General features: G+C 46.3%; 1 protein-coding gene across 1 annotated transcript in view; it reads left to right on the top strand.

The window, feature by feature from the left end:
• macf1a (microtubule actin crosslinking factor 1a) overlaps positions 1-24,832 on the top strand; it is a 146,871-nt gene that overhangs the window by 37,208 nt on the left and 84,831 nt on the right. The window contains exons 2-5 of the mRNA XM_030788684.1: positions 11,315-11,376; positions 14,897-14,986; positions 17,181-17,258; positions 18,387-18,479. Coding sequence (XP_030644544.1) covers positions 11,315-11,376; positions 14,897-14,986; positions 17,181-17,258; positions 18,387-18,479 — 323 coding nt within the window. The remainder of the gene's footprint in view (positions 1-11,314; positions 11,377-14,896; positions 14,987-17,180; positions 17,259-18,386; positions 18,480-24,832) is intronic.

The raw sequence follows: 24,832 nt of genomic DNA, 5'->3' as shown, positions 1-24,832 counted from the left end.
TTCACTGGTGTGTGTGTGTGCACGCGTGTGCGCGTGTGTGTGTCTTTTTGTGAGCTGTCACCCAGGCCTGTGTATTCATGGAAAGCCATGTGTCCACGAGGCTCCTCCCCAAAACGTATTCTTTGACTGTGAGACTAGAGTGCCCCCTGTCTGTTTCAAATGGTACTACACAGAACACTGAGTGAATGGTACAAGAGGAATTCAAGAAGCTGTTGTTTGTTTGTGGCATTTATTAATACAGAGTGAATACTTTGCCTAAGTATGCACCCCACCCCAGCCATGCTTGACTTCCTGTGTTTGGTTTACTGCCCTAAACACAGTGGAAATTTAGATACACACGAATGAAGCTGCTCTCATAAGGATAAAACCCAGACTGAGCCAGCTCACTGTTTTCTCTTTGGGAACTGTCTGTGTGTATGTGTGTGTGTGTGTGTGTGTCTGTGTCAGGCGGGGGATAAGTTCCATGGTGTAAAAGTTGAAGAGGTCAAGATTACCCAGCTGGTCTAAACTGTGAGGGTGATGCTCGTATTGCTGACGGGCCAGAAATGCAAATGTGTAATTTCTCTGTATTTGAGCGCTCATGAGTTAATTACACATTATACACTGCACCAAACTACAGCAAAGGGACTGAAAGAAAGAGGTAGAGAGGAACAGACAGGGGTATTTTAAAGGACAATGAGGGAATAAGGTAGAGGTAGAGAGGAACAGAGGAAAAGAGTGGTAGGAAAAAAGAGACAGACACACACACACACACACGGTGAGGTATCCTGTGTTTTGGGTTGTGTTGACCATGAGTGCCAAGGCCAGCTGATTCATGACGTTGTTTTGGCTTTGAGTTCCTGTCCGTTATTGTCAGCGCGTTTCCTGTCAGCCCTTTTCTGACTTGGAGGAAAGACAGTGGAGAGAGGGAGAAAATAGCAGCTGCAGGAATCCGCTTTTAAGGATCCTAATGGTGACCCGCACCACAGATTTCTCTGTCTGCATTATGCTGTATGCTGTCATATGAGTCCTATCCGGTGTGTGTGTGTGTGTGTGTGTGCTGTGAGTGAGTGCTGGGGTGACCTTGGTGACTAGCTCACTGCATGTAATATATATGCTGACATCAGGGATTTAGAAATACAAGGACTGGGATATCAGTAATGTATGACTCTATCGCGGTAATTCGGATTATACTGGTTGGGAAAAACCCAGCATAGACCTTAATCTGAGATAATGAATATAAATGCTACTATAACCTCATTGTGTGTGTGTGTACATCTGTGTGTATGTGTGTATGTGCATATGTGCGTGTGTGTGCTTGTGTGTGTACATGTGTGTGCGTGCGTGAGTGTGTGTGTGTGTGTATCTGTGTCTCTGTGTAGTGTCATTCACAGTCCAACACAAACATTCACTAAGACCTCTCTCCCCTTTAGCCTACTATTGCTTCCTCTCTCTCTCTCTCTTCTCTCCCTCTCTCCCTCCCTCTCTCTCTCTCTCTCTCTCTCTCTCTCTCTCTCTCTCTCTCTCAACACAAACCTACACATACAGACTCGCTTTTTTGAGCGCATGTTGATGGAAGCTGCATTTCCTTTTTTACTGGTGAGGGCATTTATAAAGGCCCTGACTTGTGAACATAGATATTGTTTTTTTTTTTTTGTTTATCCATCCTGTACATCACGTTCTCCCAGTATGCCTCATCTGTCAAACCACTGTGTGTGTATTTTACCTTCTGTGTGTGTGTGTGTGTGTGTGTGTTTGTGTGTGTGTGTGTGTGTGTGTGTATGTTTGAGGATACGGGTGTGTCAGTATGTGACCTGGTGCAGAGAGGGTTTTGTCTGGGGTGTGTTTGTACTTCTGCATTCATGCGTATAAGTGTGTAAGGACAGCTATAGGCCCAAGTGTCAGTGTGCTCTACTGGGGAAGCCCCTATGCTTAGGATGACTGACCTAAAGACAGAAGTGAGAGTATGACAATTTTCACTCATAAAAGGAACAAACCTTAAGATCACCATTTCACAGTAAGAATTTATTCGGCAACTACTTCTGACGTAGATGTGCGCGCATGCGTGTGGTTGTTTGTGTGTGTGTGTGCACGCGCGTGCATGCTTGTGTGCGCATGTGTGTGTGTGTGGGTTTGTGACCACGCTGGTAACTTTGGTCACAAACTGATATCACACTTTTGACCACAGATTTGTGACTGCCACCAGTGCTGTCAAAACTTCAGTTGAAGTATTTAATCTTTGTCTTCTTCCTCTGTCAAACCAACTGCTCCTTTTTTATTTGTTCTCTTGTCCTTCCTCCATGTATTAAAGAAGTAATCATGTCTTGATTTGGCCTCCAATAAAGATGGCTTACTATGATTGGTCACAGGGCAGAAAGGACACCAGGTCATAAAACACTGGAAGTCCCCTGAGTGGCACATGATTGGCTGGCTGGAATCATCACTCGCTGAGTAAGGGGGCCAGTATGTCTCCACCTGTTCTGCCAGATAATCTCGGATGTTTTGCTGTCTACTGCATATCTAGACAAATCAATCACATGTACATCCGTGAATCTAATTCTGCTTTGTTAAAATAGTTTTGAACCATTTGGGTTGAGTTGAAAGTTTTAACACTTGAAAAGTTGTAGTGGGTGAGCTTTTCTGTTGTTTTGTTCACCTCATCATTCACTCTTCCACACAAATGTTGTCTCGCTCACTCTCTCTCACACACACACACAGACTCACACACACTCGCACACGCACGCACGCACGCACGCGCACACACACACACACACACACACACACACAGACAAAGACAAAGACACAGGCGCAAGTTCATGTTTCCCCTCCTCATGTATGCATTACTGTGAGTGGTGAGTAAGACCCCCAGGCCACCATTAGCAGACTGGGAATGCTGACTCATTGTGCTGTCCTCACACACTGTCTGACTCTACAGATACCCAGCAGCACTGGATGTAACACTGCACCTACGATAAAGCCAGACCAAGTCAAAGACCAGACATACCCAACTTAACTCATCACACAGAAAGTACTCCTCTCCTCTGAGCCAAGAGGACCTCTGGTTGTGTGTGACAGAACAGTCCTCTCTCTATGTCTCATGTATCTCACATGTTCTGTGACCGCAAAGACACACACTTGTCCCTATAATATTTACTGCTTATATTATCTGTAGAGACAGACAGAGAGAGAGAGAGAGAGAGAGAGAGGGGCTTGCCACTACAGAAGATCTTCAGTAAATATGGAAATGAATGCTACTCACTCATAGCAACTGAGATACACACACAAAAACAGACACACACAGACACACGCGCGCGCACACACATTCACATAACCAACCACAGTGTAACATAGGAAGGCACACTGGTCTTGTGGTTTCATCAGTGGGGACAGTGAAACTCAAAGTAATGCGTCTTCTTTTCTCTCCTTCATTCATGTGTCTACAACGTTTTCATATCTGCTCCCTGAGCAACGACTAAAAGCCGGCTGCTTGTTTCAGAGGAAAGGAATTCAGTGTTAGAGTGTCAGAGAGAGTGAGAGAGAGGGGGAGAGAGAGAGAGAGAGAGAGTGAGGGAGGGAGGGAGCAGAGAGAGAGAGAGAGAGAGAGAGAGAGAGACTCAAAAAAGATGATTAGACTCAGCAGTTCCTTATTCAAAGTGGGAAAAGTTGGAGAGAAACTTAGAAGTCTTTAGTAAAGACGAGTCAGTTTTGGAGTTTTGTTATGAGAAAGGATTTACGTAGGGATCCGGGAGAAGGAGTCGACGGAAGAGAGAAGCTAGGGAAGCAATGAATTCCCACTGATGGGAAAGACTGCAGATATTCTGCTAAAACTGACTGAAGGAGTGGTTGCTCTCTGTGGCAAGTTTCTAGCTTCTTCTAAGACTGATCTGGAGTCAGTCCCTTGAGACTGATACCTCCATAAAGGGTTGGGGTGTTTGTTGTAAGGATGGACCCTTTGGACCCCGCGGTCATCACACCTGTACTCTTTGTGGCGGCCCATTTCCTGACAGCTGCCGGGGTGTGGCTGTACCGCCGGCACCGCGCCCGCCGAACAGGTAAACACTCTCGTCGCCATGGTGATAGCATCTTGTTTTGAGATGGCGAGGGGATGTCCCCTCTGTCTCCGCTCTGTCACTTTTACTCAGTCTCCTTTACTCCCCCTCCCCTTCTCCTTCTTGATCTTTGACACTGTCATTCTGTCTTTTACGCTGTAAGGAACGCTGACTCAACTTCCTGTCTTAGCTCCTCCTCCTCTTGTTAATTTGATGCCTCTCATGTTCAACTGATTTTTTTTTTTTTCGATACACCCCAAATTTTCTTGTTCTTTTTAATACAACCAATACAAAGGGTTTGATTAGTATTTTCCAACATGAGTGCTTGCATGAAAGGGAAGAGGCACGTTACGCAGATGGAATGAGGTTGCCTGTGGTGAAGAGCTGTTCTCTCTGTTTCATCTCTCTGTGCCAGTCAACTCTAAAAGCCTGTTGCGTGTTAGTAACCTACATCAGCGCCGTCGCTATGGAAACTGCTGTTTATCACAGAGTGGTTGTGGAATATGCCGAGTGGTTTGGCTCAAGGGTTTTTTTTTTTTTGTCTCTTTATGTAAACATTATTTACAGCTGTTTTTTTGTTTTGTTTTTATTTGTAATCTGCTCAGAGTCCTGAGACAGCGTCTGTCTGATGTGCAGTAATGCTGTTAGAGAGATAGAGAGATGTTAGAGAGATGCTGGAGGGATTACTGTTGTGTGATGGGACAGAGGAGCCGTGGGTTGTTTGGAATGCCGATATAGATCTGTCCCACTGAGGGACAGAGGTCGCCTGGGGTAAGGGTGCCTTACTATAATCAGCCTAATGAGGAATCGGGGATAATCGGCCACAAGTCACTGACTGGTGACACGCACCAATCAGACTATCGATGAGAATTAAAGAGTAGCAGGGAAGGCTGTTGCATTTCTCTCTCTCTCTCTCTCTCTCTCTCTCTCTCTCTTTCTCTCTGTGTGTGTGTGTGTATGTGACTCTGTCTCGGTCGTTCTCTATGAGGGGGGAAAAGTGACCTTATCCAGCTGCCTGTAACTATTTATGTAAGAGTCTAGTTTCAGTATCGGTTAATATTCTGCGAACTGACAGCGCAGCTGTGTCACTCTGTGTGGCTCCTGATGAGCTGGCCTTAGTGTGTGTGTGTGTGCGCCATTTGGTGCATGTCGACGGTCTTCTGGGTGCTTTGGTGCTTTTTGTGGGGAATTCCAAACCAAACAGTATTGTTGTAGTGTCTTGTATACATGATTTCCTTTGTATTGCCTGTGTGTGTGTGTGTGTGTGTGTGTGTGTGTGTATGTGTGATGCATTCATGGAAAGCTGACTTTATTTTTAGCTCTAGCAGGAAGCAGAGCATGTGGCAAAGAATTGGGCAGGGCTGGGTGGAGACCAGCGGCTGCAGGGTCTGTGTGACTGTGTGTGTGTGTGTGTGTGTGTGTGTGTTTAACTTAATGTCAAGTTGATAGATTTGTGACAAACCACAAAGTAATCACACACAAGCTACTTTAAAAACATTCACAATAGGGACAAAAGCATTGAATATGAGTGATTAAAATAACAGCCTGTCAGAGTAGGTCAAACCTACTGAGCACTATTTAGTCTGGGAGCAGAGCTGGGACAGTAGCTCCCTCTATCTGTGTCTTATTACCACAGCACTAATCAACATTCATTATCACATCTTGTCTCAGCGTTCAGACCACTCCCCCCAAGACTCCCATTGGTCAGCACTCACAGGCTTTAAGAGTTCATTGCCACAGAAAGCATAAGACTGTATCACTCAGTTTGACTTAATTTTGTAACCGTGTATATCCGTCCTGTGCTGAGTTGTGAGTGAGTTAGTAATTTGTGCCAGTATAAACTTCACATTTAAAATTGTATTGTGTCACTTTTTTGCTTCTGTCACATCTGGGCTCACGTTTCTCATGTCTTGAGATTTTTTTCTTTTATTTTAAAGTGAGGTTTACATGACAGTCATTAATTCCAGGTTCTCATAGCTTTCTTTGAGAGTCAGGATACATTGTATTCCCAAAACATCTCTTTTGGGAGTGATGGAAATCTTGCCCCTAAACAGGCAGCCTCCCAGATGTTGCTCTCCTAACTAAGTTTAGTTAACACTGATCAAAAGTTCAGGGTCACAAGAAGCCCAAATTGAATCTGAACTAATCAGATGACCGTAGCTAGTTCAGGGGAGTGGTCTGATTATTTCAATGGGATTATGTCAGTCTCTGCACGGAGCTCCCATAGTCTCCCACAGGCTTGTCTTGCTTTGTCATTCATCTGTAGTGAAAGAGAGAAGGGGGGGGGGGGCGTGCAGAGAGGGGAGGGCAAGTGTTGGGCAAGGACACAAGTAGTGCCAGTGTCTGAGTGCCACCGGGCAGACAGAGCAAGGGAGAGAGAGGAAGAATTAGAGCCCTGAATTTATAGAAAGAAACAAGATTAGCCACGGAAAATGCTAGAAAGAAGAGGAGGAAAGGGAGATTCTCCAGTTTGGACCAAATGAATCTGAGAGGAGTGAGATGGAGGGAGAGATTACCAGCGATAACGACAGAGGAAGAGAGAGAGAGAGAGGAAGAGAGAACGAGAGAAAGAGAGAGAGAGAGAGAGAAAGGCAGAGGGAGAGAGGGATAAGCTGTCTGTGTGGCATTAGGAGCGTAAGCTCTGTCCGATATTTATAGTTCGGAGGGCCGTGAGAGAACGGGAGCGGGCGAAACAAGGGCTCACTCACGACACAAAAGAACCAGCCCTGAACACTAAGACCAAAAGGAGAGAGAGAGAGAGAGAGAGAGAGAATCTCAGAGGCCAAACTGCAGAGAAAAGGAGAGAGAGAATGATGGAGAGTGGCTCGCTAAAAAGATCAGCGGAGAGGATGCACGTAACACGCCGTCACGCTCGAACACGGAAAAGGAGCGAGTGAGGATTGAGGGAGAGACAGAGAGAGAGAGAGGGAGGAGAGGACGGGATGCTCTTCTCTTTCAATGAAACTCTGAAGGAGTGTGTGTGTGCTCGCTTATGTGTGTGTGTGTGTGTGTGTGTGTGTGTGTGTGTGTGAATGTGTGTAACTAGGTGGAAAGGTCCGAATGTGTGCTAGCTCCTCTGTAGGGGTAAGCAGCAGGCTTGTACCTCATTTAGTTTTTCCGTCTCAGCGGGACATCGCTGATTAGGTCTACAGTTGACTACATTCGGAATGTTTTTGACCCTCCGGTCACTCTTGACTGTCCTGATTGACTCTGCGATCAATTTGTTTTGTAACGTAGTCTCTCTGTGCTCAGTCATTCTGGCTAACATTCGTGTATATCCATTTTTATCGCTATAATATTTCTGTCTCACTTTCATAATTGAAACCGTTGTCACTGTAAAAATTTATTGGTGAACAGGTAAACATAAAAAAGGAAGTGAGTTACTGGACGGACAGAGAGTTAGTGACCAGTAACTCATTGTGTAACTTAAGGGAATATTGCATGAGGACATTTCAGGCTGTTCTAGGTCTCTTAAGTGCAGACAGAGTTTGGTCCCCTCCTGTAAGTGAATATCGTTTTGTGCGTGCGTTTTGTTGCTCAAGGCTGCCTGAAGTTGTTTTTAAGTATCTAGGTCAGAAATTTGATCCTCAGCGAGCTGCACACATGTCCAAATGTCCAGTGATTCCTCTCTTTTCCCTCCTCTCCATGTTACCCCATTCTTCCCTTTCTCCTTCTTTCATATGATGCCGGGAACTGACTCATTTGTTCCCTGAAACCCCCCCTAGAATATCCTCCACTCCCCACCTCCCTTTGCCTCCCTGCATCTCACAGTCTCCACCTCACACACACACGCACACACGCAGACACGCACACATGCAGACACACACACACACACTCACACACACACACAGGCTCCTCTTTCTTTTGCTTTCGTTTTTTTTCCCCTCCCTCTCTCATAATTGAATCAGACTACATCACTCTCTGGGCATATCGCACCGAGAACAAGAGAAAGTACTCCTGCTGTCACTTCTCCCTCACTCACGCTCACTCCCTCGCTCCCTCGTTCCTCTCTCTGCCTGGTTTTATCCTGGTGGAATAAGCTATTAACAGCTCTGATTAGGATTTTACCACCTTGCATCTCAAGACTTTTGTTTTCGTTGGGACTTTGACGGGCTTGTCCAGGCTCTCCAGCAGGGCAGGAAAACCTTTGCTGTCTCTGACAGCTGGTCTCCTGGATTGGGAGTGGTGCTGACATGGTGACAGATTGGCATTAGAACACTGGAACACTGCTGTCAGTCATTAACCGGGGATGTGACATCATCAGAAGGGGACATCTGTGGATATTCGTCACAGTGTTTTTAATACGTTTCCTTACCGTTCCTTTAGTGCTCGTGGACTTGATGCAACTTCCTCTAAATACGCTGCCGCAGGTTTGAAGAAACTACCAAAGAGCAGCTGTCTCTTACGAATGGAACGCAACTTGTCAGAATAGAGATTCAACAAACTGAGCTCGTAATAGGGCTACTAGCGTAAGAGAGAAAGATCACTGTATGAGGACTAGCTCCTTGTCTTATCTCAGAAAGATAGAGAGAGAGAGAGAGAGAGAGAGAGAGATGGCGTGTGGTCTGTGTGTGTGTGTGTTAGTGGGGTGGAAGGACAGGGGGGAAGAGGTAGTCCTTATAAGCTACGGGGAGGAGCTCTTTCACTTTGACACACACGTGTGAGCCAAACTGCTTCTGGGAGCCCAGCTTTGAAATGGCAGCAACAGCGGAGCCAACGGAGGGACAGAGAGAGCAAGGGAACGACAGATAAAGAGAGAGAGAGAGAGAGAGAGAGCACGCAACCACAAGACTTTTGCTACTTCTTTACCTTCTCCCTTTTCTTTCAAGAGACTCCTGGCCTTGTCAACTTGTTTCTGTTGGGACACTCTTGGATCAGAAAAAAAATTCTTAAACTTCTGTGTGACCTTTTATCTGAATGTTTTTGGACAAAACATTGTGATTGTGATTGACAACACAGGATGATATGGTAGGGAAGGAAGTGCTCAGAGAGAGAGGGGTGAACTATTCTTGAAGAAGAGAGAGTGAAAATAAAAGTCAGAAGTCAGAATGTGGCCGGATTACTCCAGTGAGCAAAGCCTGAATGCACACTTACAGACACTCATGTGCTGCACAGGTCAGTTGTCTCTATGTGTATGAAATGTGTGTGTATGTGTGTGTGTGTGAGAGAGAGAGCACATGTGTGCACGCAAGCACATTTCGTAAACACTGTCGGGTGAGTCCGCGTGTGTTTGTGCGTGTGTGTGTTTATGTTCTGTATCTGTGCTTTTCCAGTCTGTTTAACTACCACAAACACAAACTGGTCTGTGCTTGCGGTTGAAATGGTGGTTTATACACAGTCCCAGAACTAGTACCGCTGTGTATTTTATTTACATATATATATATATATATATATATATATATATATGAGTGAGAGAGAGAGAGAGGGAACTGGAGTATTCAGGCGAGTAGCTTGTCCCTGTGCTGTGTTTGTACAGTGTGGAGGGTGTGTTATGTCAAACAATGACTCGCTGTATGCAGGAATGTGTGCTCCTCTGTGACTGTCACCCAGGCTCTATGGGCTGAACATGACAAATGTGTGTGTGAAGAGATTTATACTCATCCCAGTATGTGCGTGTTGTGGTATTTCCTCAACCAGTCTCTTGGGGGCACCACGCATTAAGAGCAGAGTCCATTTGATTGGTGCATAGATTTGCCGTAAAGCGTTAGGAGTGAAGAAGCTCTGTCATTCCCAGTGCAGAGAACTGGGCTCCAACCTGCGTGACAAACCAGTCCAGTCGGCAGAGGTATGCCTTCAAAGGAGAAAAAGTTTTGTGACAGAGTGTTAATACATTCCTAAAGTTTCTTCCCTGTGTGTGGGCGTGTTATAGATACTGACCGTATATAAACCTTTTAGACTTGCCCTGAAGCCACACAATCACTACTCTTCATGAAGTTGCGCGACCTGACTGCCTTGCGCTACAATCCTGTTTCACAAGAGAAGGTTTCCCCTGGAAGCAGCCTTAATCGTGTTTTGAACACGTTTGGCTTGAGAACAAACGTAGTAATGTGAGGGTCTTTTTTTTTTTTTTTGCTGGTGTCAAACATTTGTAAAGAGGGCGTGCATATCTGCGAATGCATGACAAGTTTTACAACAGGATGTAATGCATGTGTCGTATCAGGTCCAGGAAGTGAGCCAACCAGTCTGCAGCCACATGGTTGCTCGGTATCGCTCTGTTCCCATGGCAACTGCATCAACAACAAAAAAAAAAAAAACCCAAAGTGGAGAGTGAGAAGGGAAAGAGAAAGGGAAGGAGGGTTCTAGCCGACAGATGAAGCTCTGGAGTGCTTAGGTCAGACTCTATTCTAGGGAGGACTGCATCACACCTCTGGCGTTTTTCGCTTGACGTGAGCGCCAGAGCAAAGACACAATGCAGCACAACTTACTTCATATTCTCAATACAAACCGACTAATCCACTGAGGATATACTAGACAATAGTAAGACTTCAAAAAGGTCCTTATTCCTTTTTCAGAGTTGCTTTTTGGGCAAACTTGGCCTTTGTCCAAAACGTGAAGAGTGCGACTCAGCCTGTGCGCCCCTTCTGGGGTTCTCTCTGTTCACCGTTGAAAAGAACATACTTTGTCTCGTTGATTGCCTCCCTTAATTCTTCCATGTTTGACGTCGTTCGCAGACAAGTGTGGATTCGTTACATAATGTTTTTGTAAGGTCCAATGTTACCAGTGTTCCCGTCACAGTAGAGAAGATGTAGACCTGTTCTAGCATCTTCCGTGTTTAGCTGAAAGACCAGAGCCAGAGAATGAAATGCAAAAAAAGGACGCGCTGGATTTCTGCTTGCTTCACATGGTTTCTCTTTCTCCTCGACTTGAAACTAATAGGTTTTCATGAGCAATATATGGGTCGTGGAGTTAATTGTCTCTAGAGATCAGGCCGATCTATTTTAAACAGCCATGCTAATCTCCCATTGTCAGTCACGTCTAAATCACAGCATATAGCTGTTAACACTGTTTAGGGTCAACTTACTATATCTGTTCTTTAAGATTGTCATATTGTCAAGATTATCAGAGTTAACAGGTAAACTGTAAAGCGGAGTTTAATTTCTTTTCTGGTTCTTCTGTGCATGTTTTTAGAGTCTGGTTTAAAAAATAAAAGCCTGTAAATAATGCACAGCTAAGTACTGCATCTGTTGTTGTCACAGTGTCCCTGCTGTGTGATGTCATTGACTCCTCTTTTTTTGCGTTTCTCTCCCTCTCTTTCCTTTTCCTTTTCTTCCTCTCTTCTTTTGCAGACGAGCGAGACAGGGTGCAGAAGAAAACGTTCACGAAATGGGTCAACAAACATCTCATAAAGGTAAGGTCCACCTAAGTGAGTTATTTTAGTCCTGCTGCAATGCTACACAGAGATAAGAACAGGATGCTGTACACACATGCTCATACGCATGCACTCGCGCTCTCTCTCTCTCTCGCTCTCTCTCTCTGTCTCTCTCTCTCTCTCTCTGTCTCTCTCTCTCTCTCTCTCTCTGTCTCTCTCTCTGTCTCTCTCTCTCTCTCTCTCTTGGTCTGTCCCTGAAGACCTCTGTTGGTGAAGTGTAGGTTTATGGCCTTATTAATCAGTCAGTGTCTCAGATAAGGCCACTGAGTTGGTCTTTAGTGTGTCTTACACGTGTCGTATAGCGGGTCAGAGTAGATCTTATTGATTTCTGCTTTGATGATGGCAGTTTACTTTACTTAAAAGAGTGTGAGCACAGAAAAGAACCCTCCTGAGTAGAGAGTGCAATGCAATGGCATGCGGCACAGAACAACATGAGTCAGGAAGAGGAGACAATCGTAAGGCTAACGCAGGTGCTGCTAATCTGGTGTCTGACTGTCCTATTCCAATGATTGGAGAGCGAGAGAGAGAGAGAGAGAGAGAGCGAGAGAGAGAGAGAGCGAGCGAGAGAGAGAGCGAGAGAGGGAGAGAGAAAGAGCAAGAGAGAGAGAGAGCAAGAGAGAGAGAGAGAAGGAGGTATGAGGAGGCAGAATGCTGAGTATTCAGGAGGGCAGCAGAAGGGACCAATCAGAGGACTGTGTAATAAAGCTGGTGACCTCATAACTCGGGGTGTATTACAGTAATGTAGGTCAAACCACATGGAATGGGAAACGTTGGCCAAGGGGCCGAGTAACATTAGACAATCATTTCTTCTGAGGAATGAGTTTTATATGTATGTATATATATATTGCAAGGTGGTGTGACCTTTTACATATTGATTCTATTGAAATGAGGAACATATACACATACACACATACATATGGTGGTCATGTGTGTTTGTGCTTATGCTTTTGTGTGTGTGTGATTTCAGTAGAATTACTATACACACACACACAAACACACACACAGACATACACACACACACACACAATCACACACATGTATAATATATATGATAATATATAGAGAGAGTCTGGAGATTAAAATCACAGGGATTTTCACAATTTCAGTGGCACAAACCTAATCTCAGCTTAAAAATGGACAGTTTTCATAACAAGCCTAGGTGGATCTCTCTCTCTCTGGTCTGATGCCTGCAGTCACTCACATTCATCTGATACCTGGAGACAGTCTATTAGTTGTGCGTCAGTGCTGAGTAGTGATTCTCTGCAGTGCCTGTGTTAGTGTAGCCTTGCCTCGCGGTGTATTCATCAGCAAAAAAATCTGACACATGACATCACTCCTTCCTTCATCCTGTCTTCCTGTTTACACAGCTCCCTCAATCCTCAGCCCTCTCTCTCTCTCTCTCTCTCTCTGTCTCTCTCTGACAGGTGAATAGGCACATGTAGCCAAAGAGGGTGTGGGTGCACTAAGATTAAGAATGCATGTGTACGTGTGTGTATTTGCGTATTGGTTCGTTCTGTTCACATGTACAACACAAACATGTGACCTCATCACTAACCATGACATGCACAACCAGTTCTGACTGGATGCCAGGTGTAGAGAGGCATGCAGACATGGCTGACGGTTCTAGAGCAGATGGCTTTAAAGTGGCTCTAGAACATGTCCCCAAGAGTTCTTCAGGCCCGACTCCGAAAGCAGACTCCGCTAAAATGCCTTTCCTCATGTTGTCCTTGTTCTCTATGGCAACAGTGTCATTCTCTCAACATAGAGGGTTGGAAGACAAACGTGTCTCCTAGAGGCTGAAAGCAAATGAAAGAGGCAGATAAATAATAGACTAATGGACGGAAAAAAGGAGAGAACACATGAGTGCCCCTTGTTCACACTTACTTTAAGGGAATACCTCACAGTTAATGGATGATGACAATGAAAAATGATAATATTGTTCACTTTGTGTCAGATGCTCTTTTTGTGACTTTGGTCTGCTGTGTTGCCATTCTAATCACTTATAAGCCTGTTGATCTAGCACAGTGTACAAGCAAATATTCTTCTTCAGGAAACAAGAGGAAGTGATTAAGTGTAAAGACCCAGTGTATCCTTCTGATTGGGACTGTTGTACTGTTTTATCTGCTAACCACTAGGCATCATTTTTCATTTTTTTAATTGGTCCTTCATGACTCCTTTTTGTTGACTTAGTTGACCGAGAGAGAGAGAGAGACAGAGAGAGAGAGAGAGTGTGTGAGAGAGAGTGAGAGTGAGAGAGTGAAAAAAAGAGAGTGTGTGTGTGAGAGAGAGAGAGAGAGAGAGAGAGAGGCAGCAGTGGGGTATATGTAGAGAATTAAAAAGAGGGCCACACAAGGCCAGATAAAGCCGTCATAGCCTGCCGTCCAGATGGTTCCTGTCTGGGACTGTGTGTGTGGCTGCCAACAGGGGACAGCTGTGTCTGACCGGTTCTGGAGAGCTCAGGTCTGCACGATCCTGTGTCATTCTACTCAGTGTTTCTTAGACGGTCCAAAAACTGCCATTGTCAAGTAATGTATGGTCTCAAATCCCTCTGAGCCTGGTGCCCTCTGGTGGTTACATGAGGTATATCTGCTTGTCAACATCAGCGTGTAAGGGGCCAAAACTGACCTGTACCAAGCATGAATTAGGATGTTGACTTAGTACACAGTACACAATTAACATGGTGTAATGCAATAAATATTTCTAAAAATTTTTAATCTAAATTTATATCAAAGTCAGCTGATAAGAGTAGTGGATGTAAGAATACAATACGTTTGGGACGCTGGATGCCTTTTGTGATTTTTGTGTCTCAGTGTGAGCATCGCATTGAAATTTCAAGCATTCATGGAACATAACTGGGCCGTCGCCGCCCACGCGTTCCTTAGTTAGCCTTTCTTCCGTCCAGCTAGCGTAGCCGTGTGCCAGCCGAACTGCACTCTCGGGCTGTAATTTTTTTCATGAGGCGTTTCGGGAACAGCTGCACTCGTATGACATAGACAAGCAGAGGAATGCCCGTTTCTCTCATGACCATATGCGCCCGGAGATTAAAATAATCGTGCGATTTGGCATATTTACTGTGGAAATAGATTTGACGTTCAGCCTGCCAAGTCACACCACTAATTCGTCCTCGAACTTAGTATGAGTTCCTATGAAAACCGACGGTTGACTTTTCTAGACGTCCTCTTGTCGTGCTTGTGTGTCTGGTTCTGACGCTTTAACGTTCTCGCTCGGTTAATCTCGTGCAGTGAGTCAGAATGAGGCTGACAGATTCTTTTACCCAACCCACTTTTCCTCAAACCCCGAGGGGAAAAAAAGTCCTTTTAGAGCCGTTGTGTTGCCGTGCCAACGGCATGTCACAGCTGTCACTGACCTCTACACCAGCAAGAGATGCTTCCCCTGAGCAGAGGTCATTCTGATTAACTTCAGAACAATGAAAGAGGAATGATTACTAAATTGTACAATTCTCTCTCTCTCTCTCTCTCTCTCTCTCTCTCGCCCTCAGGTGCGAAAGCACATCACAGACCTGTACGAGGACCTGCGGGATGGACACAACCTCATCTCCCTGCTGGAGGTGTTATCTGGAGTCACGCTGGTGAGTTTGGACCCTCTGTCTTTACTGTACCATCACCTCACACTCTCCTCCACGGGAACCAAAAAACCGTACTCCCAACTCCACAGTCCAGTCACCCCTCCCACCCCCGAACCTCTTCCACTGCATCTCCTCTACAATAGCTGTAGGATGAATGAAGTTCTCAGAATCAGGGATATGAGGAAATGCAGTTATTTCAGAATGCTGAAAGTCCTCGTATAGCTACACCACAGCTTGATTCCTTCAAAAAAAAAAAAAAAAACCCAAAAAACAAAGTCCAATCCAAAAAATGGCCAGTTCCTGCCAACTCAACTGGACAACAGTGTATATATTGTGTATATATTCTTTTTTTTTTTTAAAGGTAATTTGGAGAGAATTTGGAGAGAAATAGCCAGACACAACACTTGTGACTATGAACGTAGTCTCCCTGTCCGTGGATTCCATGGCTTCTGTGATAAAATAGCTTGGGTTGCTTTTTTGGATTGGATTTAGGCCACTGATGATTGTGGACACTGACTCGCTTTAAGCCTAAGAATCGTGACAGGCTGTGAGTGACCAGGGTCTGACACGCTGATGTGCGGTGATGACATCAGCGCCGCAACGTTTTTCTCTGCGGCTCTGCCTGTGAGCGTGGCACGTTGGGAATGGCTTCGAGTGCGGGGGGGGGGGGGGGGGGGGGGGGGGGGGCAAATCCAGTTTGGCTGTCGGCTCAAATACGGCTCTTCCTCCTCTCAGCTCATATTCCCCCCGACGTGTTTCACTCCTGCGTTCTGTGTTTGCGGATAGACTGCCAGTGGCCAGCCTGCGTCATACGTTTTTTAATTTGCCCTTTTTTTTTTTTTTTTTTAAGCAAGCTTTTTTTTTCCGCCTTTACATTTTTCTTTTTCTGCATATCTGTTTTTTTTTTCCTGTTTCTCTCCCTGTCTATGTCTGAATCTTCTCTCTGTGCTGAGCTCCTTTTTGTTCTAGCTTCATCTGTCCATCCTCATTTCTCTCTCTCTCTCTCTCTCTCTCTCTCTCTCTTTCTTTTTCCCAATCACACTTTCTGATCAGCACAAGGGTGCGGCTCCAGTGCGAAGGGTGTGTGTGTCTCGTGCTCCCCCGCTCATACTGGTGGGTGGAGAAGAGAATGAGGATGGAGCTCAGGGAGTATGTTTGAACCCCACCCTATCACATCCCTCACGTACACACTCACACAAACACACACACACACACACGTTTATCCACGTTCACACTTTCAGTAGCACTCACTTCCACAGATTCACACACATTCACGCACAGCAATAATGTCACATGAGTCAGTCTTTGTATCTTTGTGAAACATGCACACACACACTCACACATACACACCTTAGGATTCACACTCATTTCTACACCCACACTTAGACACACACACACACACACACACACACACACACACACAGACTCATAGTAGTGTAGTGGCCAGTAGGTCTTGTCCTGATCAGCTCACTGCAGTAGAGTAATGCATAACTTCAGCAGATGGTGCTTTCCTCTCCCCTGTGCACATATGCAGTCACGCTCACACACACACACACACACACACACACAGGCACGCATACACACACACACACACGCACGCATACACACACACACACACACACACGCTTACACACACACACACACACACACACAGGCCATCATCCCCCACCACTGCATGACATTCCCCTTCCTAAGATCTGTCCCAGCTCTCACTGGACTTGCTATTTCTGACTGCAGTGGTAACTAATCTAGAGTTTGTTACACAGGCCCAGCGTTTTTGCACATAACCTACTTAGTGTGCATGTGTATACATGTACCTTAAAGTGTGGGGTGTATGTTTGACAGAGAGACAGATTATTGTTTGGGCGTGTGAGCTGATGCATGGAATTGTGCTGAATGTGTCTGTCTGGCTGTGTTCTGCTGTGGGAAGCACTCTCATGTCAGCACAGAAAGACGACACGCCAACAAATCACTGTAATTCTCAGACAGTTGAATGACATGACTCTGCCGTGCTATGACAGCTTATGGCTTCTTCTTCTTCTTCTTTTTCTTTTCTTTTTTTTTTTTTTTCGCTGTGCCCTGCAAAAGCTTTCACCGCTTCTGAGTGCAAATGACACTGTATCACACTCTGTTCATCTCTCACTCAACGAGTGTCTGATATTAATTAAGTTTTTCTTTTCCTCTCTTCATTCTCCAGCCCAGAGAAAAGGGCCGCATGCGATTCCACAGGCTTCAGAATGTTCAAATTGCCTTGGACTTCCTCAAACAGAGACAGGTACGACACACACACACACACACACACACACGCACACACAGACATGTACATGTGCAGTCAGTCCCAGAGAAAGAAGAATCTGTCTCTAATGTAAACTTAGAGCCACCAGTAAGCCTCTTTTTGACGCTCTTTTCCAGGGGGCACAGACACTGTTTAAGATTCACAGATTCTGCAAGATTCTATTTTATGGTCCAACAGTGTAAAACAACAGCAACCAGACGGAAACTGACAATGACATTGTACTAAATCTAGATATGCAACCTCTGCAAAAGAGAGAGAGATAGACAGAGATAGATGGAAATACTAGAGAGAGCGAGAGAGAGACAGAGAGAGAGAGGGAGCGAGAGAGAGAGAGAGAGGTGGGGGGGGGGGAGACACACAGAGAGACACTGTAAAGTCTTGGCTGTAGTGCGATGCTCCATGACAAAGACCCTCAGTGCAGTCATGGCCTTCAGTGCGGTCATGGCCTTCAGTGCGGTCATGGCCTTCAGTGCAGTAATGACCTTGAGTGCAGTCATGGCCTTCAGTGCGATCATGACCTTGAGTGCAGTCATGGCCTTCAGTGAAGGCTGTTTTCTGTCACATGTCTGACAGGCCAGGCCCTGCTCTTTCTCTGACCAATGCAGGGACCGTTGTCCAGCCAAATTCACACAGAGACATATACACACATTGACCGAAATCTAAATCATTAAACAATGAAGGAATAATTAAAGCAAAACTGAACTCAGACCAGCACTTCAAAAAAAGCTCAAAGCGAGACATTATTGAAAAAAAAAAGTCCTTAACATGATAAATCAACCCATTTACCTTCATAATGCTGTACAAAAACATCATGAGGCATTTCTTTCTTTTGCCCTGTGTGAATTACAGTTGTCTCCACACAAACCCCAGACATGCAATGGCTGCGATTGTGTGCTGTAGTTTTAAACCAAACAGTTTAGATTAAAGTGTTATCTTAAGATGCTGTCTTACATTATTTGCTCTACCTGAAGAAATACAAATTCAGTATATATCGTTCATATTTAATTGTGTGACCGAATGAGCAACATTACCAACGTAAGGCCTGTGATGTCATTTTTGGCACATTACACTCAATAACACCAGCAAACTCATTGTTTACATTTCCAGGTCAAATTAGTGAATATCCGGAATGATGACATCACAGATGGGAACCCCAAACTAACACTGGGCCTGATCTGGACCATCATCCTTCACTTCCAGGTCAGTGTGCGTTTGCCTGCTTTGGTATGCTGGGGTATGCCACTTCGACATCCTGCCTTTTACGCATTAAGAGGCGTCAGTCCTTAAAAGTTGTTGTTGATCTACTGTTGATGTCCTTTTCCCCTCCCGCTGTGCAGCGATTTGGCTTAAGCCTCAGAGAGAGGGGGAGAGCAGGGCAGACACAGACAGAGAGTGCTCCTGGAAAGAGAACAGCAAAAACAAAAGTGGGAGAGAGAGAGAGAGAGAGAGAGATGGTTATAGATGCCAGAAGTTGTGTGTGTCTCTGGACTTTATTTTGGGTCTGCTGGAGGTGCTTAGATAGAAGCTTACACAATGTGTCAGAGGACTTTGCCAGCCACCTAGCAGGCAAACAACAGAGAGGGCTAATGCTCTGCTTGAGGTTACAGAGAGGCTTATGTATTTCCACTGAAAGTGTTCTTCCAGGGAAAAAAAAACAGCTTGTCTGTCGGTCAAGTTCAGACAGATCCTTCTAGAATATGACCTTGTCTCTGTCCATCAGGCTTTGTTGGTGTGTGTTTGTGTGTGCGTGTATGTGTGCGTAAGCATGAGTGTGTGTCTGGTTTTTGCGTGTGTGTGTTTGTGTGCGTTTTTTTTGTGTGTGTGTGTGTGTGTGTGTGTGTGTGTGTGTGTGTGTGTAAGCATGAGCGTGTGTCTGTTTTTTGTGTGTGTGTGTGTTTGTGTTTGTGTGTGTGTGTGTGTGTGTGTGTGTGTGCGTGTGTGTGTGTGTGTGTGGTGTGAGAATGGGAGTGTGTGGATTTACAGCCCTGCAGATAGCTTGTCTTCAGAGCTGATGTTGTTTAGTACACAGTGGGCAGGGCATTACCCCAAACTCTGTCACTTACACTCAGACTCCCAGCTGCTCAGTCAGAGGCCTCCTGAGGTGAACGCACGGTGCTGGACGTGGCCACATGTCCACTGAGATCCCCCTCAGTGTTCACTTGTCTCAGTCAGTTGTGTTTGTTTGTTCCCGTTTGTTCCGGCACTGTGTCTCATGACATGGATGAATAGAGCCCTTTTTCTTCTCTCACTCATTGGCACACATGAAGTATTCTCAAATTTACTAAGACCTGTTTAAGGGACAATTTAAACCATTGAAACTGAAAATGTAAATATATTTTAGCGCTTTGGTGAGTTTCAGAGTCTGTCTTTTCATAGCTGTGGGGTGTTGCTTCACACTGAAAGTATTTAGCCTACAGCTTAAGTATGGCTCACAAGCCCAGGAGAAGCTAAACAACTTATTTAGATTGTTTAACTGCTAGATGCAGGACTTTTTTTTTTTTTTTTTTTTCCCCCTGTGCATGCAGTTCCCTGGCTGACCAATAGATGGCACTGTTGCATTTGAAAGTGCAGTGACATCACAAGGTGATGGGGAGCTTGTTGCCAAGGAGACTGCTGCTGTGTTTGACGCCGCAGCCACTTCAATCAGCATGATTCAGCAGAAAGGGGTGGATGGGGGGTGGGGGGATGGAAACCGGGGGACGGAGGAGAGGCGGGGGAGGTGTTATTGGTAAATCCCAGAGACTGAATGAAAAGATGAAGAGAAAAAAAAATGCACAGAGTAAAAGCAGATGTCAGAAGTCCTATGGTAATTACCATTGTGTGGGACTCTAAAGTGTCACAGTTAAAGGTGATCTGTTTGTTAGAATAATAATGCATTCAGAGAAGGACTTGCTCATTTTCAGTGACTTTGCCTTTTGAGTCACTCACATATAATTGTAACTGACGCGCCGTGGAAAGACAAAAATCACTTCACATTACTGGAGCCCGGTTTTTGTTTCTAAACCGACATCAGCCACCAGCCCTGCTGACTCTTCCGTGCGGCTCATCGCGCAATCTGGGACGCCTCCCTCCTCTCGGAAGTGCTGCCTGCAATTTAGGCTAACCGTGGCCGCTCTCTAAATGGTGTCCCAAAGCCCTCGTCTTGGCCTCTTGGTGTATTTTCGTTTCAAATGTGGATCCTGAGGGAGCTGAGGAATTGAGACGCTACCGCGTAAACCCTTAGGCGGGCATTGTTGCCCTAGATTAATGTAATAGCTTGGTGTCATTGTTGAGTGACGGGGAAGGTAAAAGAGGTATAATTTAAGGCCAGAGAAGAGACTGTCGGAATGAGGCAGGTAATTGGAGGCAGGGAAACCTTTGTAGCCGTGCTGGGTTTGTCAGAGAAGCTAAGCCCCCTTTGCTTTGTTTCTGTGATGAGTGGTGTTGGGTGCAGCAGTAGGAGGTGTTTCACTGGGTTTATCATTCTGTCAGCAAACTGAGACTACGTCATGCAGCGCGACGGACTACATGTGCTTTGCGTGGAGGCCGAGTGCTTTGCTTACTTGAGGGAGTGAGTGTTTGAAATGTTTTTGCAACCGTCTGATGACTGTAGGCCTGATAGTTCATCCACTGCCTATGATATTTTGAATATGCCTTTGTGTGGGTGTGAGAGAGAGAGAGAGAGAGAGAGAAAGAATGTGTGTATGTGTGTGTTGAAGTGAACGTGACTTGTGGATTACATTTCTGGGTTACATCATGAGCGCTGTGCGTTGTGTAGGAGGATACGGTGGCATGCAGCCAACCTGATGCTGTGTCGTAAATTGTGAGGGTTTTAAAGATGGGAATTATCTCTCCACCTCTCCTCCGAAAGCCTGTCATTGATTTGCTGCTCCTCTCTTCTTCATGCCTTCACTCCGTCCGTCTGTGTTTTTTTTTTTTTTCACCACTTGATCCCCCCCCCCTTTTTTTTGTTGTCTTGTCTGTACCCCCTGCCTCTCTCTCCTCAGCAGCCTTTTCAAGCCCTTCTAAATCTGTCCTGTTTGATTGTCAATTTTTTCCCCTCACTGTGCCCTCTTTTCATTGTCACTTAGGCCTTGTTTTATTCAGCTCAGAATAAAATTGTGTGTGTGTGTGTGTGTGTGTGTGTGTGTGTGTGTGTGTGTAAAAGCATGAGAGAAGGAATCAGAAAAAGTGAGGCATATCTGGCAGAGATGCAATAATCAAATTTAAATTTGATTCTTTTTCCAATCAACTGCCATCTCTCAACCAATCCTGTAAGAATTTTGGCTCGCTTCTATGGGTGTGTGTGTGTGTGTGTGTGTGCAGAAACCACTGAGCTCACAGGCAGCAGGGAGAGAGTGAGGGAATGGGAGAGGGAGAGGGAGAGGGAGAGGGAGAGGGAGGGACGAGGAAGCGGATAGGAGGAGAGAGAGAGAGGAGGCGGAGAAAGAAAGAGAGAGAGAGAGAGAATGAGAGCAGGAGTGAGAGAGAGAGAGAGCTAAAGCATTAGCAGCAGTGGAGAGTATGAGGCTGCAGCGGATAGAAGATAAAACCCTTTTTTTTTTTTGTGCCGGCTTGCTCGCCAACGAGAGAGAGAGAGCAAGAGAGAGAGAGAGTTAATGACTAAGCCAGAGAGAGAGAGAGGAAGAGAGGGAACCTACCGTTACTAAAGCTCCCGGATCCACTCTGATTCTCAGGCCTCTGTCTCCTGAGCATACAGACTCTCACATTCTCAGGATCACAGGATCGCCCAGCCCTGCAGCCTCACGCAAACACACTCTCTCTCTCTCTGTCTCTCTCTCCCTGCTACACACACACACACACACACTGACACACACACACATGGTTTGTGTGTCTTCAAGGGAGCACCGTATCATTGGATCAATCCGGCTGTGCTTCAGTGTTGAAACTGAGGTTCTCTCTCTTGGTCCAGAGCTGCTGTCCTCCTCTTCTTCTGCAGCCAGGCATGCACCTGCAGGCACCGGGACGCCACCTCCCCCATCCTCCCTTCTTCTTCTGCTCCTTGGTGAATCTGGTTCAGGCGAACTGTCCGAGTCCAACCTCATTTCGACGGTAATTCGATTGTCTGGTCAGCTATCAGTGTCTGGATGCAGCTGGCTGTTTGCACCCTTGCGGCCTGCGGAGGAAAACGTCGCCGTGACGATATGAGGATTACGTTTATCGACAGTTGTGAAGATCTCGCACGGAGGGCAGGAGCGTCGGCTCTTCGTGCTCTCTGCCCTCTTGCGGGCTCCTGTCTGCATGCAACTGCTCCGTTGCACGTGTGATTTCGGTTGCCGTGGCAGTGGAGGCTAGACACCCTTTCCCCACCACCTCTCTGCTCCTCTGCCTTGTCGTGTCTGTTCAGTGTCTGGACACTGATCCAGCGCTGAATTCAACCTTTTGGAGACACACAACACTTACACGAGGTGCGATGCGAAGCCGCGGCTCATTGAACAGCATAGGAGCAGCAGCTGTTATTGCACGGACCTGGAGAAGCCCCTGCGATCGGTTTTGCCTGAATCGTAAATGAGCCCGTCGGAGAGCGAGTTCGCTGACTTGGCACCTTTGCGTGCTACCCTTTTGCATTCGGTCTCGTCCAGCGCCAGACGCGGCCTTGTCAAAAACTGTCTCACGTAGGATTACTACTACTATTACCCGCGACTGCTCCTACGATTACAGACGCCGCTGTTACCGGCACTGCTATTACAACACAACAGGAGTTGTGTCATTCATAATATATGAACCAGGATTATGGAGAAGCAAATGTGGGGAGTACACTCAAAATACCGTGTGGACAGTTCTCTGAGGAGAAATATGACATTGTAAATGAACTGTTCTGGGGGTTTTTTTTGTTTGTTTGTTTGTTTGTTTTTTGGAGTTGGTGCAAAAGAAAAGCGGTGGCGTTTGACGACGGATCCTGTCTTATTGCCAAGCTGGCAGTGATGTGGCCTGACTCAGTCATACAGAGTTTGTGTGTGTGTGTGTGTGTGCCTGCGTGCGTGCGTACGTGTGTGTGTGTGTGTGTGTGCGCGCGCACAAGCGTTTATGTGTGTCTGCACTGCAGAGTTCTCTTTCTGAGAAATAGCAGCAGCGGTGGAATGGCGGGTGTGTGAAAAGAACTTAAAATAGAAAAGTGTGCCACAGGCCCTGTTGATTAAGTGAGAACCTGTGGTAATGGATTAAAAAGGACCCGAACCTCTATTTTTTTAACATTTATTTTTGTATAACTCTGCACTGCACGGAGACTGACGCGAGGGGGAAAAAAATCCTTGCTGTTGGATTTGAATATTTCATAAGAAGAAGCTGCCTATATTCAGTGAGTATGTCCTTGACGGTTTGCGAGGACCCAAATGGTGACTGAAGGGGCTGACCGTAACAGTGCCTGACTCTGAAGGTGAGCCAGCAGCTTTACGGGGCGGTGGGAGAGAAAGCAACAGGACTAGAGCACCTACCGCCTCCAGAGCGCACAGGACACGCGGAGTCTTTCAGAGCTTGCAGCTGAGACCAAATCCTTCCACTGAAAGTATACGCTCTCTCTCTGTCTCATTACCTCTTTTTTCTGTCTCTTCTCTCCCTTTCAACCCTGTTTCACTCTTTCTTCTTTGCCATTATTATGCCTGGACTCCTTACTTTGCTACGGCTCGGTTTCCTGTCAGTAAGGACAAGTTGTTGCAGGGTTTTTTGAGCTACCTTGCTGGTATTATTGTTACTCATTTTTCACTGTCTTTGAGACATGGGGAGTTCCCTTGGCTGTGTGAAACAATCCAGGGAGGCGGGGCCAAACGGAGCCCCGCCCCTCTCGCCTAAAAGGAAGCTCCGCTTCAGGCTAAAGCGTAAGGCCAAAAAATCTAGAGATTTTCAATCGGAGGAAAAGGAGGGTCATGTCTTCGAAGAAGACGAGGAAGAGGAAGAAACGGCAGCTTGCGCGGCAGGTGATGCTTCCATTAAACCAGCATTTAGCCAAACTGTCACTCAAACACCCACCCAGGTCATGCTTGTTCCTGGTGCAGTGCCCATATTGGGCAGTACGGGGACATTACGAGGTAGCAAAGTCGCCATTTTGTCCCCGGACCCCAGCCCAGCATGGGCGGGGACGTTTCACCAGCGTGAGGGGGGCGGAAGGCAAGCCAGGGCGGGACCGCCGGCAGAACCTCCCCAGGGCAGCACCACCCCCGGGGGGGGTCGAGTCTGCCGCGTCCGGGAGAGGGTCCAAGGAGTCTTGGAGAAGCCGTGTCTTTTAAGAAGGAAGGAAGCAGAGCAGCAGGTTGGCGATGAAGATGAAGCACCTGTTGTCGGGGAGCCCCCGGTCACAGAGCAGAAGGGGGTGGTCCACATTCGCGAGGCGGGGGGCAAACTCTGCGTGGTACGAACTGTCTACCCCAGGGACTACGGCTCACCCATATGGGGCGACAGAGGACTGGAGGTGTGTGCCGAGCCGACGGCCGCGTCCCCGCAGACGGGACAGGTTCAGAGGGTAGAGGTGTGTGAGGAACTACCGCAGATGGACTCCACCAAACCAACAACTGCTGCCGGTCAGTCGAGGACCGAAAAGAAACTAAGCCTGGACGGTC

The sequence above is a fragment of the Chanos chanos genome, chromosome 12 (assembly GCF_902362185.1).
Source record: "Chanos chanos chromosome 12, fChaCha1.1, whole genome shotgun sequence".
Taxonomy (NCBI): Eukaryota; Metazoa; Chordata; class Actinopteri; order Gonorynchiformes; family Chanidae; genus Chanos; species Chanos chanos.
The sequence above is the reverse complement of the archived record's forward strand: the minus strand, read 5'-3'. Positions and strand labels throughout refer to the sequence as shown.